The sequence below is a fragment of the Glycine soja genome, chromosome 13 (genome assembly GCF_004193775.1).
Source record: "Glycine soja cultivar W05 chromosome 13, ASM419377v2, whole genome shotgun sequence".
Lineage (NCBI taxonomy): Eukaryota > Viridiplantae > Streptophyta > Magnoliopsida > Fabales > Fabaceae > Glycine > Glycine soja.
The window spans coordinates 13749048-13767320 of record NC_041014.1 but is presented as its reverse complement, the minus strand read 5'-3'; the positions used below and the strand labels follow the sequence as shown (position 1 = coordinate 13767320).

The following is an 18273-nucleotide window of genomic DNA, read 5'->3' as shown; positions in this document are numbered from 1 at the left end:
GAAACTTATTTAATTTCTTGATAGGTATAATTTTTTTTTGAAAACTATTTATAATTTTTACCATTAACACCTAATTAATGATATCAAACTTTAGGAATGTTCCTAAAGAGCATCGTGTTTAATTTCATATAAATATACGTGCTTTAAAAAGAATATCTATACTGATTCTTTAAAAAGAATATCTAAGGTTAATATAATACTCATTATAAAAACTTTACTTATTTATTCAATTTTCCTAATGATTAATACTAAAACACTTTACCAATCATAGCCTAATTTATTTAGTCCTTTTTAGTTAATTACTTTAATCTAACTTTTACAAATTCATCTTAACCTTTACTAAAGTGATAAAAAAAACAAATTCTTGTGTATTAGATAGGACATTCGGCCATCACCAAATTCTTCCCCAAAATTTCATTTCATTTCCTATTTACCCATCAAGCATTCTAATTAGGCATTTTTAAGCTTGCCACTCAACCTCTTAACAATTTGAAATCCCTCTCTCACTATTCCCTTAGTCAAACTATGCCTATGTAAGATTTCAGCAGTAATTTTTTTTATTCTACTTAATTCAAGTCTTAATTTAAAAAGAATATAATTTGGTTTTTCCTAATTCTATCATTTTAGGTATTATATATGATTCATCATTCATGTTTCAAACTTCATTATTCTAACACTTTAGAGTTCTAACATTCAGCATATATAAATATGAGTGAAAATTAAACAATATTAATTACCCACAAATCGTCACCCTTTGGGAAGGATACCCCAAGAACTTATATGAAGGACAAACCCATACAGACTGAACACATGCATACGAACCCATAGAAACTGAAGCCGGATTTGGAGGCATCGCAAACAAAATGCTGTTATAGAACTCATTTACTCACTGAAATTACTATATATAGGACACCAAACAAAAACACTTCCATCAAATTAAATACAATTAATTTCAAGTTTAATTTGATCATCAATATATTTTTATTCATCGATGTCACAAATCACAGTAATTGGAATATTGAGAGTCATAATTTAAGTGAATTAAACATAAGAGTTTGAATAATAAGGAAGTCATGTTGGAATTCTTCCACTAACATAATATATCAACAGTCAACATTTGTCGATACATAAAATTTAAAATATTTTTAATTTGATATTCATTTCTTATATATTGGTAAAACCAATGTGGGAAGGTTATATAAGCAACTAGGACAATAACAGAAAATTTTCTAATTGTTAATAAAGGTTGATCCAATTCATAAAAAATAAATTAATATCTCATAATGGTGTAGATTTGATTCTTGCAATCGATATGAGAATTTTATTGATAGATAATCTGTAAATATATCTATAAATGTTTGGTAAGTCTTGAAATTTATCTAAACCTTGGTGAATTCATGGAATCCAACTCATTTAATTTTCTCTTCATAAAAAAAGAAACTTTCTTGTCCTCCAGAACAAGGCACGTCCAAACCAATTCTCTACTATATTTATTTACCTACAATTATCTAGCTAGTAATTTCAATGATGAGCAAATGGATTCTATCAAGAAAACTAGTTCTTGGTCGTAAAGGAGGACCTCCATATTTAAATAATGGCCTGGGCTTCCATGCAGTGAAAAGAATGAAAAACCATTGAACTAGTTCCACAGTACAAAAATCGCAGGAATATGCTCGTATTCTTGTCTATGTATCATCATATATATATATATATATATATATATATATATATATATATATATATATATATATATATATTGCAACAAACTCCCTCTTTAAATAAATTTCTATGTAATCTCTTATAAAAGAAGAAAATAGAAAAGAATTAAATTTTTTATATATGTTAAAATCAATTTATACGCCTCAGGGGAGAAATTAGACGAAAAAAATTCTAATAAAAAGATTAATCGATGTTCTTCTCATTTTATTTTCTTATAAGTGTTTATGAAAAAAATGTATTTAACTAGTGGATACGATCGAGCAAATTAGAAAGCCACATTTGATTGGTTCCTTATTCCTGATTCTTTATTTATCAACGGTAATGTCCACTCGGCAGAAAAACAAGCAAGTCAATATATTCACTCTCCACTAGAAAAGGAATTAGAATCCTATTCTGCGTTGTCCTCTCCAAGTAGATGGCGGAAGCTGAATTTCATTGACACATTTGAAAAGAGTCACCACACACATTTAAAAATACCCTTTCGCTCATTCTCAGGCCTCACCATTAGCTTCTAACAGAATATGGCTAGTAGACAAGAAAGATGTAACCAGTGTGGAATACTATTAATGGTTCCACCAGAGGTTCATGTCTTTGAGTGTGCAGTGTGCCATGGCATCACCCAGATTCGACCTACCGCGGGTCCATGGAGTCAAGCCTACAACTCCTTTCATCACTTGGCAGGTCGTTTTAGAGGCTTTGTAAATACCATGATGACTAGTTCGGTTAACAGCAATCCCAGTTATTATGGGACAACTCATGAATTTGGTTATTATCCTCAGCCTCCTCAGTCACTAAGGCCATCATACCATGTATATGGCTCAAAGAGGGCTGTGCTATGTGGAATCCGCTACCATGGAAAGAGTTACAGACTAAAAGGCTCCGTGAATGATGTAAAATGCATGAAATACTTTTTGATTAAGGAGTTTGGGTTTCCCAGTGCCTCCATTCTCATGCTCACAGGTGTTCCCATATGCTTTCTTATGATATTAACATTTAGAAATAAATTGATTTAATTTCTATATCTATTCAAGGTTATATATATATATATTAATTAGTATTAGTTTCTGTCATTCAAAATTATAGAGACTAAAATAAATGAAAATGTATATTTATAAGAATTAAAACGAGTTGAAAAGTATATCTTTAAAAATTAAAATGAGTAAGCTTTAAGTGTAGTAACTAAAACATAAAGATTGACTAGCTAAGTATATGAACTAAATGATTGATTAAATCAAATAAATATATATATCTATATTTGTTGTGATCATGGGCTGCAAGTAAGGATTGAGGGTAGATAATGGTAAATATATTCTTATTCTTTTACATTACAAATCTCCTAAAGCACGATGTAAGATGCTATAATTTTCATGCCATATCTGAACATTCAGAACCTACGTACCCGCAGATGATAGAGAGGAGAGAAACCAGCTAAGAATCCCAACGAAATATAACATTCAAATGGCTATGAGGTGGCTGATTGAGGGTAGCCAATCAGGGGATTCATTGGTGTTCCACTTCTCAGGACATGGTACACAGGAAATGAATATGTATGGAGATGAGATTGATGGGTTTGACGAAGCAATATGTCCTGTTGATTATGAAGAGCAGGGAAAGATACTCGATGATGAGATTAATGCAGCAATTGTTAGGCCACTACCACGTGGTGCTAAACTCCATGCCATTATTGATGCATGCCATAGTGGGACTGTTCTTGATTTAGCCTTTGTGTGCAAGATGAATAGGTCAGTTTGGGAATGCTTGCTTTGTTAACAATGAACACCTCTTTAATTTGCCTATTCTTTTTTAATTAAATTACTAAGTTGGTTCTTGAACTATTTAGAAATTTTCAAGCAGTTTAACTTAAATTTTTTGTTAATTGAATTTTCTCTCCTGTAAATATATATTTTTTTCAATTGGGTCTTTAGGTTTCTGAAAACAATCATAAATTGTCATTTTTATACGATTTCAAATTATCATAAACTAATGCTAGGGATATATATATTTTTTAGTTTAGATTGAGACTCAATTAAAAAAATAAGTTTAAAACTTGAAAATTTTCAAATAGTTTAGGACCAACTAAATATTTTAACTTTTTTTGAATTGAATCTGTTTCTTCTGTAATAACAGGGAAGGCTATTACACATGGGAAGATCAAAGATGTCCCAGAACTGATAAAGGTACCAGAGGAGGGCTAGCAATTTGTATTTCAGCTTGTGAGGATGGTCAAACCTCCATAGATACCTCTGTATGTAATGTTTTTTCAAGTAATGATATGCAAATAATTTTTAATTTAAACACTTAATTAACATCTTTTAATTCTTTTATCTTTCTCTTCTTACCACATCATAAATCCTATCATACTTGTCATTTTTTTTCTCTTTTTTTAACTCTCTTTCTAATTGTTAGAAAATACATTGAATGTCTATCAAACATTTTTCTATTTTTTCCCGTTGTATTTACCATGTAAAGTTCTTACATATAACTGTGTGGAGATAATTAAAGATTCATGCATGAATTCATGTGTTGGTTTGTGCATGTAGGCCTTAAGTGGCAATGAAGCTACCGGTGCCTTGACTTATAGTTTCATCCAAACCGTGCAAAATGAACCTGGACTAAGTTACGGTCGCTTGCTCAGTGCTATGCGTTCAACCATCCGTGGGACGAAAACAGGCATAGTGCAACTAAATGGTCCAATTGCTTCGTTGTTGAATAGACTTCTTGGCCTCGACCTCAGACAGGTATTACTACTTTCTCTCTTTCACACACAGTCACACACATACATTAATATAAAATACTTGACAAATAAGCTTCATATTGGAATATCCTTAATTACCAATGTATGAAGTTGGTAATATACATGGTTTGGAATTGAATTTGCAGGAGCCACAACTATCGTCCTCCGAGATGTTTGACGTGTATACAAAGCGGTTTGTACTATGATAATGGTAAATTCTATCTCATCAGAAAATTAGGAATTGTGAGATTATAACCGTGTAGAGTGTGCCCGGAGATTAAATGTGCAACATTGGAAATAAATTAAACGAAGTATAGGAGATTTGCAACATCTAAAGTTAAGGATCAGAAATATTTTTGTTTTTTTTTTTAACATGGGAAATGGCCACTCAACTTAATTTAAGTCGTTTGTCAATTTGGATGTCGAAGTATATATATATATATATATATATATATATATATATATATATATATATATTCCCTGATTAATTTATTAGATATGTGTAAAGATTTTCATTTCCTTTTCTTTGGTAAAGAGAAATGAAAGGGTGAAAGAGAAAAAAAAAGATTGAAAAAGAATAAAAAATAAAGTTATTTGATTGAAATGAAAGAGAGTATAAAAGAGATGAAATATTTTGTTATTTGTGAAAATAAAAAATAATGTTAGATGATTCATAATAATTCGCACACCTTACTTAATCAAATAAACTAGATCCAAAGAAGATGAAAGATTTGGATTAAAGTAGTAGGTAAATAATAAAAAAAATAAAGATTCAACAAATGTTTATTTTATTCCCATTATTCATGCATGTTTTCTTTTGTTTCAGGACATTTTTTTTTCCTTGAATGATGTTAGTTGATTATGAAAATTGTATAATTAATTATGCAACTTTATCTAATCACTTTATAACTATGTTATAAGGATAATTAATTATATTACAAACCCGAGACAAACTCTCCAATTTGGTTAATGTAATGGATATATATATGCCTAGAGAATAATCAATTATGTAGCCAACACAAAGGTCTACCAGATTTTTGGAAATAATCTGAAAAAGATGAAACTTTTTTCTCACCTACAGCTAGATTTTCACCCCTTTCATCTCATTTGGGGGTGACAATTTTACCTCATGGGATCTACAATTTTTTCAAAAATTACAACACACATTCACACCAAACAAACATCCATCTCACAACTTTTATTCCTAAAACACCTGAACTCAATTGCATCTCATATTCACTCCTTTAAACAAAACACACCCTTAATTTTTTCTTATTTAACTTTTGAAAAAATAAACATCACTCTCCCTAAAGTGTGTATTACTTTCATTTCATTTATTTTTTCAAATGCTTATCACAGGAGGAAATTTAAAAAAATGGAAAGGAAAAAATGAATAAAATTCATTCCCATTAAATGCATCGTCAAATTTGATCTTTGCTGTCAATTTTAGTGATAGATATCACTTCGTACTTTTTGTAGTAGTGACGTCACTTCATACATCTCTTTTATTAGCCGGCATAATTGTGGGGTAAAAAAAACTAAGACGGAGAAGAAATAAATATATGGGAAATTAAAATATTTGAGCTAGACTTATTAGTTATTTTAAGTTCATTTTTCATTTATTACGATTTGAACCTAAGAGACTTTTTTCAAATATCTAACAAATACTTATAATTTTTTTTCTATTTTTCTTTTTTCATGTTACATCATAATAATGTATTAAGATATACTTTTCTCCCTTTATATATTTCGTTTAATCTTACACTGAATTCCCACGTATACTTTTCCTTTATCCATTTAGGGAGGTGGTTGTTGGCGTTTAGTTCTTCATGAATGAGTTTGATCTGCTAACATCATATGCAATCATTCTAAATCAAAATAAAACTATGTCATGTTAAAGTGGTATGTTATGTTTAAGTAATTATGTTATGTAATTTATAAAATTTATATATATATATATATATATATATATATATATATATATATATCATGTACCAATTTTATTAAGAAGGATCTCAAATTAATAATAAAAAATAAAAAAATATTATGTTTTTATCTTTAAAACAATATTTAAGTGGTCATATGTAATTTATAAATTTATGTTCAATACATTAAAAATATTTATGACAAATTTATTTGATAGATTTCAGATCAAAGAATCCAAAAAAAAATAAAATATTATGTAACAATTTTATCAAGAAGGAACTCAAATTAATAGCAAAAAATTAAAAAATTATGTTTTCGACCCTTAAAATAATATTTGGGTGACCATGTTATGTAATTTATAAAATTTATTTCCAATACATTAAAAATATATATGACAAATTTATTTTATAGCTTTCACGTCAAAGAATAATATATATATATATATATATATATATATATATATATATATATATATATATATATTGTGTTTGATAATTTCATCAATAAAAACCTCAAATTAGTAGCAAAAAAAAAATTATGTTTTCGACTCTTAAAATAATGTTTAAGTGGTCATGTTATATAATTTATAAAATTTATTTTCAATACATTAAAAATATCTGTGACAAATTTATTTCGTAGTTTTGACGTCAAAGTATTAAAAATATATATATCATGTGATAGTTTCATCAAAAATGACCTCAAATTAATAACAAAAAATAAAAAATGCTATGTTTTCGACCCTTAAAACAATGTTTAAGTGGTCATGTTATGCAATTTATAAAATTTATTTCCAATACATTAAAAATATATGTGGCAAACTTATTTCATAATTTTCACGTCAAAGAATTAAAAAAAATATCGTGTAACAGTTTTATCAAGAAGGACCTCTAATTAATAGCAAAAAAACTATGTTTTCATCCCTTAAAATAATGTTTAATTGGTCATGTTATGCAATTTATAAAATTTATGTCTAATACATTAAAAATATATGTGGCAAATTTATTTCATAGTTTTACGTCAAAGAATCCAAAAAAAAAATATTGTGTAATAGTTTCATCAAGAAGGACTTCAAATTAATAGCAAAAAAACTATGTTTTCATCCCTTAAAACAATGTTTAAGTGGTCATGTTATACAATTTATAAAATTTATGTTCAATATATTAAAAATATCCGTGATAAATTTATTTCCTAGTTTTCACATCAAAAAATTCAAAAAAAAATATCGCGTATCAGTTTTATCAAGAAAGACTTCAAATTAATAGCAAAAAATAAAATAAAAATTATGTTTCCGACCCTTAAAACAATGCTTAAATGGTAATGTTATGCAATTTATAAAATTTATCTCCAATACATTAAAAATATCCAAGGCAAATTTATTTCATAGTTTTCACGTCAAAGAATCCAAAAAGCCTGTGTGAACGATTCAACATGTTTTTTTTATTATTATTGCTCAACGTACTGACCCTTAGCACATCTCGAGGCCATGTACTGGATAGGTTAGCATGCCATTTACGAGTGCATGTGACTGCACAATGAACATCTACTTGCAACCGACAAATTCTATAAATACCAATATCAACTAAAGACTTTCGTAGAAACTTTCAAATATTCATCTCAAGCCCTACCACAATGTGTCACCTAACTGCATGTTTGTATTTACTACAAAGGTTAAATCTACAACACTAATGAGGACACCACCTTCATTAGTAACAATACAAAAACTTTCATAGTCAACAAGGTCATAACCCTTACATTGAACTTGTTCACCAAAAAATAAACATTGAACCACACCAACATATCCAACATCTCCATTTTCGATGTCTTATACACTACCATTTGTGGAGTTATTTGCCACAATTTGTGATAACAATAACCCATCAAACAACCAACATGACTCCACCTCGAATGTTGAGGACCTATTAAATGAATATGAAATTTTTTGGGTCAAAGACCATGGTAGTGATAATGACTCCTCTTTTGGACCGAAAGGATGTAACATGTTTCCTTCCCACGAACCAATATTCAAACGAGGTTGATAATCTGAGGATGATCTGCGTGTTAGTTGTTTCTGCTTTGAGATTTTCCCGTGGTGTGTTATGTCGGTGTTTGATGCTTTAATATTATGTCATTGTGAGTTTGCATTGTCTACTTCATTCCGTAGTTATTGTTTGTAATACTTAGTTTACGTAATGAAATAAATCATTTATTTCAGTTTATGTTAACAATTTGGTCCACAAAATGATAATTCCCTAAAACGCAGACACTTGATTTTTATAAGTTTGTGCGAATTAATCAAATCTTTATTATTTACAAAATAATTGACATTGAATTAACAACTCATAATTTAAATTTAAGTCTGAAAGTAATAATGGACATTTGGTGCATCAGGGTAAAATTACAGTTGAAATTGACAACATTTTACAATTTACCCACGTTTCTGAAAGAAAACAATAGATGTTTCACCAACAAAACCGACATTGAATTGACAACTCATAATTTAAATTTAAGCCTAAAAGTAATAATGGACATCTAGTGCACCAGGTAGTAGGATAAAGTCACAGTCGAAATTAACAACACCTTTCAATTTACCCACGTCTTTGAAAAAATAATAAATGTTTCACCAATAAAAGTGACATTGAATTGACAACTCACAATTTAAATTCAAGTCTAAAAGTAATAATAGACGCCTGGTGCACCAGATAGTAGGGTAAAATCATAGTCGAAATTGACTACACTTTGCAATTTACCCAAGTCTGAAAAAATAATAGATGTTTCAATAACAAAACTGACATTGAATTGACAAGTCACAATTTAAATTCAAGTTTGAAAGTAATAATGGATGTCTGGTGCACCAGGTAGCAGGGTAAAATCACAGTCGAAATTGACAATACTATGCACTATATCGATAAAAGTGAAATTAAAATAATGACATGTCTCAATCAACATTGGATTCTAGACAAGTCTTTATCAGAAACACAATTCTAACCTTACAAAATTTTAATACACATCAATGAGGTAAATATTCAAACAACTATAAATAACACCAAACACCCTTAATACAACCACACACTTCCACACAACATACTTTCACAAACCAAATTCAATCTCAATACTATGACATTCTTGAGAGAAACAAGCGCTCAAATCATTTCTATCTCGAGATTAACATTCATTTTTCCAAATGGATCAATCATTCACAACCAAACTAGTGTTCATTTCCAATGTCCTACTCCAATATCAATGCGAATTCCTAATGAGTGTTCTTTTGAGAAACTTAAGAGTATAATACACAGCATCCTTCGGCTAACCAATGACCAATTTGTGGATGAAATCTATTACGGATAGTCATCTATAGATGCAGGTTAGGAATGATTTTTTCAATCTCTGCAATTAAAAAATGATGATAATGCTTGCACAATGTTGATGTGCAATGAACAATATTCGTGTGTTGACCCTATAGAATTATTATGTACCATCAATAGAACACCGAATGGTATATTCAACCTACTTTGATTCATCATCACTCATACTCATGATGCAATGTTGTATTATAAGGGCAAGTGGAAGATACCACGACAAGACGAGTTTTGGGTTACTCCTTCACTGGAACAAACCTAATAAGATTTGACATTTTTTCTGGATGCAACATAAACACTCAAAGATCAAGTAAGTTGCGCCTTTAGGGGTTCTTTCTTATGTAATTCACAAATCACAGGTGGTCAGACAATTGTTCTTTCGATAGACAAACCATGCAAAATATTCAAAAAAATTAATTGAATATCAAATAATAGAGTTGAAAAACAATGAAGATATGTTAAAGGTGCAGAATCTAACTACTGGAAACGTTTTTGTGCAGTAGATATTTTAGTTATTTTTAACAAACCAGTAATCCAACTATTGAAAAAAGACATGTCCGCTAGACAACACATTTCAAATTATGATTAGTTTCATCATTTTTATGTTTCAATTCTTATTGTTATTTGAGTGTTTTAATTAATTTCTTCATATAATATAACTAAAATGTGATAATTATATATTCATTGTGTTTTTAATTAATCTATTTTTTTAATCACTTCACTTTTTATTTATTTATTTTAAGACCGTTAATAAATTATTAAACAAAAAATATTTTCATTATTTAAAAATAAAATAATAATATTAAAAAATTAATTATTTTTTTAAAAATATTTTAAAAAAATTCAAAAAGTTCAAAAGTCTGGCATAAATGAAATATTATTAAACCAAAAATATTATCAATTTTTTAAAATTAAATAATATAAAAAAAGTATATATAATAAAATATTTTTTAGAAAAAATAAAAATTATTTTTTTAAAATGTATAATATTTTAAAAAATAAAGTTGGGAAATCGGGTAATGAATTCTCGACTTCTTAATAAGTTCGTTTAAAAACACTTTAAAAAAAATATAAAAGAAACACATATTGAGAAATCGAAATGGTCAAACCTGACCCAACCTTAAAAACATGTGCACTTCAAACATTTTTTTTGAAAGTGATGTAATTTAAGAAATTATAGAAGAAAGAAGATGTAATTGGATAAAAAAAAAAACCGCATAAATGAGTCACCCAACTGCAACCCACACAATCTGACTTGGAAATAATCTACTTCAAATTAAAATATGTAAAAGAATTAGTTATATGTGAGTTATTCAGACGGGTACGAACTCAAAATAATAATTACAACACGCATCTAATCTAAGTGTAAAATAAATAAATAACTAGCATATACAGTGGTGCGTGAGTAAATAAACATTGGTTCATTTTGATGGCACCGTAAAATAGTATTGAAGATACATTGAGAAGTGTAGTTTTGCATCTTGAAGTGATTATGAATATTTTGAAATTTGAAAAAGAGGTCACGTGGTGCTAAGACTTTTTTTTAATACAAAGTTAAGCTAAAATTTATAGCTAACTTTATTAAAAATAAATTTGTGTCTTTTTTTAAGTCTTATTACAAAATATATTTTTAAATAAATTATTATTGATATTATATTAATTCATAAAAATATGTTTATATTATAAAATAAGTTAAATTCGATTCTAATAAAATCCTAGCATATGTATTTTGATTTTTATTATGATTTTAAATTATCATAAAGTAGGTCTTCAAAGATTTATAGATCAAATCAAATTTTTATGTTGATTAAGTCAAACCTTAATTTAAAAAAGATATTTAATAGATAAATAAGTTAACATTATATACTTTTAACTAAAGTTAAATTCAAGTCTAGTAAAGCCTAATTTAAGTGAAACTATTTTCACATGTGTAGCTACCTCTCATCTTTATGGGATATCACATCATATTTATTTCTGGAGAAATGTTTCTAGCTAGACACCTATTATGTTATAATACACCTAGAGAGAAACAAGAAGAAAAAAGAAAAAAAAAATATTGGTATGACAAGATTTATCATGTGCTAGGAAGAAAAAGATAAAGAAAAATGAGAAATATTAATTGGTGGTATGTTTAATACAAGTGGATATTTGTGTATCATTAAGCTTATTCCTATTATGTCAAAAGGGGTTGAGTGAGGAGAGATTTATAAAAATGTCTTCATCCTTTCATATTCTTTGGGAATTAGAAAAGAGGAATAATACATAAATCATTATTTATTTTAAACACTCCACCAATAATTTTCATTTCTTTTTATCTCTTCCTATCACATCATAAATCCTATTATATATGTCATTTTCTCTTTTTTTTTTTTACTCTCTCTAGGTGTTGGAAGTACATTGGATGTTTATCAAACAATTTCTATTAGAAAAACCAATTAACTTCCACCTTGCCGCTGCTTCTTTCGTTTTGTGTGTAGTCATATAATTCATTGCAAATTAATAATATGCCAAACATATTTTTATTTTTGCTGTTTAGATAAAGATTAAAAAAATTATTTTTATGATTTAAATTTTGTATATATGTTACTAGCTAGTTTGATTTTAATAGTAAGATACAAAGTTATGTATAAAAGGGGTCCTTGTAAAGAGAGAAAGCACTAACCCAATAAGAGATGGAGACATCTAATAGAGAGATTTTTTTCAAGTTTGTCTATAAAACATAATCTTATTTGAAATAATAAATATTTTTCTTAAATATCGTTGTGGTCCATTATTTTATATTTTGTTTTTTTTATCATTTATATTTTAAAATTTTTATTTTAATTCTTCATGTTTATGAATGGACACAACATGATTATTTCATCCATAAAAAAATAATGTGACATTAATTTTATTATTATTTTGTTAAATTTTCTAATTGTTCATTTTTTACGGTTCAAAATTATGAAAATATTGTTTGTTTGAATCATTTTATAATTGAATTGAATATTAGGAATAACAATTTTGAGTGATGATATTTTGACAATACTAATTCAACTGTTTTTATAATCTTTTATTTTAAACATTCAATCAATAATTCTTATTTATTTTTATCTTTCTTCTTATTATATCGCATTATTTATTTTTATTTTTCTTCTTATTATATCACATTATTTATCATACTAATATTTTTCTCTCATTCTCTCAAGTTATCAATTGATGTTGAGTGTTAAAAAATATTTTCCAACATATTTTTACCCTTTTTAACAGACAAAAATTGGTTAGAGAATAATGCTTTGGTTCAGAGAACAATTGGTGAGTCACAACTCATTGGAGATTCATTGCTAGCTAAGAACATGGTAACTACAATTAAAAAAATAAATTAAAGAATGAAACAAACAAAACACGATATCTCGTGCATTAGCTTTCTGTGATATAAGTACATGTACAACGTTTCTTAATTACAAGGCACGTACGAACAAAATGAGAACAAAGCAAATGCACATCGACAAACATAGGTTGGTCTCCTTAGTCTTCTTCATACCGAAAAGAAGGTAGTGCGAAAAATAAAAGGAGCTTTATATATTAACATATTTTTACAACTATTAGACAGCAAAACAGATCGAATATGCAATAATCAAACAATTACTTAAACGTGACGATAACAGTGAAAAAGGAAACCAGCCAAAAAGATGGAAACATAGAACAGATACACGCCGTACACTTAATTTGTTGCTCTTAACTTGTCCCCGGTTGAAATCCCACGCATTTTTTGAGTGTTGATAGAAAACTCTTAAATTTTCGAATTTCTCTTATGGACACTGGTAAGAGCTTTCATCTCTTCCTTGAACTTGGGCATGGCAGCACTAGGCAGGGAGGCGTAAACCCTAGCTCCTCCAATCATTGAAGGATCCAAATTACTTGGAAGAAAGATATTGCACAAACCTATTAATCCATACATGTCCGAAGGGACTGGCATAGTATTCACTGGCTCCTTCCACCCAAAATCAACCTTTTCCAACAAACCCAAATGTCTCCAATCCGTTATAAACGTTATTCCACCTCTTTCATAATAATATTCCATTGGCTTCGTATGCATACTGTCGATTGAGTGTCTGATATAGTCATCGCTAAAAGCAACTTCTTTGCTCTCTCTGATGAGTTTCACAACTTCCAATAGTGGTAGTTCGTTCAGCTCCCTCACTGTTAACGTAACAAATGCATCCATGATGGTGTTTCCGTAATATCCATCAGGCAAAGGATTCAGCAAGTGTGGTCTCAACCCTACTGTCATTACCAGCAATGTTTTTCTATCGTAACTCAGTTTCATGGCTCTGGTTCTTGACCTCCAGATGTACGCAGCTAGGGTTTCAAAAGTTGTGAACCCTTTTTTCTTCATACTTTCTTTGTTGTCACTTTCTTTCATCAAACTCGTCTTGAGTCTTGTTATGCTCTCACTGTCCACCTTCGAGCATTCATGCGAATAATCTGTGGTTGGTAGAAATGGTGAAACTGCAAAAGAAGCATTGTCCATGGGATTTTGCATTGGTTGACTAGTATATGTTCCCACTAGTCTTTCTCTTTCCCACACGGGCTTCACAGAGGGCTCAGCTTTTCCACTTGCAAGTTCAGCAACTGCGCGTAAGAACTGAGATTGCCCAGTTCCGTCTAAAATAGCGTGGGACAAGCCCATCACTAATGTGAAACCCCCACAGAGGAATTTAGTCACCTTGAAAACCAAAGGGTATTGGTTTCCAAATTCATCTTCCGAAGGAAAATCGATAGCAAAATGTTTTCCGATTTCGACGTCGTTGCAATCTAGGTAATGAATAGATGAGAGGCTGCAGTTACAAATAGCCTCTATGAATGGAACTCCTTCGGAGTTGCAGTTGATTCTGAATTTTCCATCAGCGTGTCTTACTAACTTTCCTGCAAGAGGATAATAGTAAAAGAGAGCCTCCGAGAGTGCCACTTTGATCAATTTTGCAGGGCCAAGTTTTGGAGTATTAGGGGAATTGTGATTTTCCCATCGGTATACATGAAGGCTTTGCATGAAGAAATCGTTATCGGGAGCATTGTCAATGCTAGACAGTGAAAGAATGGTGGTAGGAGTGGGCTTTGAAGGTTTGATGAATGTAACATCTTTGTTTTCAACAGTTAGGATTGCATTCTGGTGTGCCATGGATGTAATTGAAGAAACAGTGCACAGAAATGTGAGCTTCCCTTGTTATCAATCACTTTGAACTTCTTTTTCTTCTCTCATCACTTTCCCAACTCATTCCTCTTTTGTTCTTTCAACTCTCTGCTGTATATGTTTCTACCTGAGTTCAAAAAATGAAATAACATAATACACATTTGTCATACATATAAATTAAAAAAAAATATACAAAAAGAAGAAAAAACTTGTTGGTGCCTTTCCGGGTAAGTTTTTTGGACGCTATTATAGAAATTACAGAATTTTAAAGTACGATATGAGAAATATGCTGACCAAGATCTCTATAATATAACTCTTTGTATTGTTTTTTATCAACAACAACCCTAATTGTTTGATTCGAAATTTAGTCACACATTAGACTCTTCAGTCCTCTCCACAAGTATATTACTTAGAAATCAAACCCATATTTTATTCCACTTATGTTTTTACCAATAATTATGTGACAAGATAACTTAACATTTTAATTTGATTAAGATGAAAAAATAATACTCTTAATTTTGTTAGGAAGTTAATATATCTTTAATACATGTCACATAATTATTAGTGGAAACCAATGTGGTAGTCCTATAAGATTTAATAATTTTATTGAATGCCTTTTATTGGTTTAATATAGATCGAACGTGTAGTTTCGGTTTTAGATTTTATGAACATTTAAAAGGCATATTATTATTATTATTAATAATTAATTAAAAACTTTTGATGGCCTTGTACGAAACTCAAATGCTATAATTAGGTGCCTTACATTATGGTGCAAAAGCTTTTATGGCCTGCGCGTGTTTTGAAATGACATATGTAATATAATATATTTTATAACATAACATTGTCTATTTAGTTGGAAGATATTTATGATTATTCATGTTTTAAAATTTTATAAACAATAATATACATATTTAATTTCATTGAGATGATTGTTATTAGATTTGTTGTTAACATATTATTTAAAAAGACTAAATTGTAAATTAAAAATTTAAAATTACTAACATATTAAAATACATTCGTGATAACTATATTGAAAAATAATTACAACACTAATTTAGAACAAGCTTGACAATGTCATATGATAAATGATTTAATAATAACATGAGAATAAATCAAAGTATTTTTTTAAAATTTAGAAAATAAAATTAAACCCAAAAAGTAAAATAAAAATTAATCTTATGTACTATACAATTATTTTTAAAGAAAACATAAACGATGGTTAAGATAAACATGACAATACAACACCATGAGATGATATATTATTTATTATTCTTGTTTCCAGACATCATCTTCATCCCATCTCTCATTCTGGATCGTATAATAAACAAATATAGAAGAAAGTAAACAATTGTTAATAACAATAATAGTTACCATAAATACTTGTATACTAATATGATTGAAATATATAATATACTTTATAAAAATAACAACACCGTCTACATAGCTATGATGATATACATGATTATTCATGTTTTAAAATTTTAAAAATAATGAAATGCATATTTAATTTTATTGGAGTTATTGTTGTTAGATATGTTGTTAGTAAATATATAGTATAATTTTATATATCTAATTGTAATTATGTAAAATTTATCAAATGAGAATGAAAACTAATATGATAGAAAATATAATATATTTTATAAGATAGTAGTGTCTATTTAGCTTCAATGATATCCTTGGTTATTCATGTTTTAAAATTTTAGATACAATAAAATTTAATTTTATTGAGATTATTGTTGTTAGTATATTATTTACAAAACACTAATTTATGAAGTATAAATCTAAAAGTATCACATATTAAAATGCATTCATGATAACTAAAGAGTAATTACAAAACTAATTTGGAGCGTCGGTTTCACAATGTTATATGATAAATGATTTAATAAAAACATGAGAACAAATCAAAATATTTTTTTAAAATTTAGAAACCAAAATGAAACCCAAAAATTAAAAAATAATAAAAAAATTAATCTTATGTTTATATATAATTATTTAAAAAATAATATAAATGATAGTTATGATAAACATGACAATGGAGTACCATGGGATTGTATGTTATTCCTTATACTTATTTCCTAACATAGTCTCCACACATGTTATTATTCTTGAGGGCCATAACAAAAAAAATATAGAAGAGAGAAAATGAAGATTAATAACAATGATAATTATCATAGATACTTACATAGTATAATTGTAAACTATTCAATAAGAACCAAAACTAATATGATTAAAATATATAATATATTATTATAAATTAAATAATTAATTTCTATTTTTAAATAGTGTTTGAGAATAAATAAAAAAGTAACTTTTATGTAAAATAGAGCAAAAATATATGAAAATATTAAAAATAAATATATTTTATGTCTTACACATAAAATCAATTTTTTATCATGAAGTTCTTTAACGTTTGAGATTTTTTTTTATCATTACTCCTACTCCTCAAAGTCAATAATCATTTATCATCTTACTCTTTTTTATTTTGGGTATTTAACCCTTCGGATAAAAAGTTATTTAAATGTGTTGATGGCATCATCGAATGACGACTTTTTGACAGCTTCCTCTTTACTAATTCCATCCAATCAAAATTTTAAGAATGTAATATTGTTATGAATTTGTCATTTTTAAATAAAAATGTTAAATACAAGTCTATATTTCTACTAATCCTCCTGCTCACGAGACAAAAGAAATATTGAATGCTTTCGAAGGTTTCGAGAAATTAAATATTTTTACCCTTCTCAGTTAAAATCTGTTGATGTGAATAGAAGTTAATAGAAGTTAAGAAGTTAGTGATAGTTTCTTGTAAATAGGAGTTATGTGAAGTAGTTATATGGAGTAGTTATGTGGAGTCATTTTAAATATATTGTAACTGCAGTAGTCTATATATTGTAACTTTGTAACTGCAGTAGTTGTATTTTTGAAGATTAAGAAAAAGAGCATTCTCTCTAAATACTTGTATGTCATTGTTCTTTTTAACAATTGGTATCAGAGCTCCATTGTAGGGGCCTGATATTGAGTGCATGTGAGGAAAACAGTGAGTGTGTGAGGAAAATAGTGAGTGTGAGTCAAGAAAGAAACTGTAGTTTTTCTTTCTTTCGAGTAGAACGAGTTGAGAAGAATGGCAGAAGGTGGGAGTAGCAGTTTCGTGCAGCCTGCAATTCCAAGGTTTAATGGTCATTATGATCATTGGGCAATGTTGATGGAGAATTTTCTCCGCTCCAAAGAATATTGGGATCTCATTGAGAATGGGATATTGATTGTGGCAGATGGAATAGAGCCTACGGAGGCACAATGCAAATTGATCGAGGAGCAGAAGTTGAAGGACTTAAAGGTAAAGAATTACCTTTTCCAGGCAATAGATCGTG

General features: G+C 28.5%; 2 protein-coding genes across 2 annotated transcripts; one reads left to right on the top strand and one right to left on the bottom strand.

Moving 5' to 3' along the window:
- Positions 1 to 2183: 2183 nt before the first annotated feature.
- Positions 2184 to 4855, top strand: LOC114382047 (metacaspase-3-like). Its single transcript, XM_028341280.1, has 5 exons — positions 2184 to 2679; positions 3125 to 3461; positions 3847 to 3964; positions 4260 to 4457; positions 4600 to 4855. The coding sequence occupies exons 1-5, from the start codon at positions 2241 to 2243 to the stop codon at positions 4657 to 4659; spliced, it is 1152 nt and encodes a 383-aa protein (XP_028197081.1). The 5' UTR covers positions 2184 to 2240; the 3' UTR covers positions 4660 to 4855.
- Positions 4856 to 13507: 8652 nt separating this feature from the next.
- LOC114381604 (spermidine coumaroyl-CoA acyltransferase-like) lies at positions 13508 to 14896 on the bottom strand. Its single transcript, XM_028340866.1, has one exon. The coding sequence runs from the start codon at positions 14894 to 14896 to the stop codon at positions 13508 to 13510; it is 1389 nt and encodes a 462-aa protein (XP_028196667.1).
- Positions 14897 to 18273: the final 3377 nt, after the last annotated feature.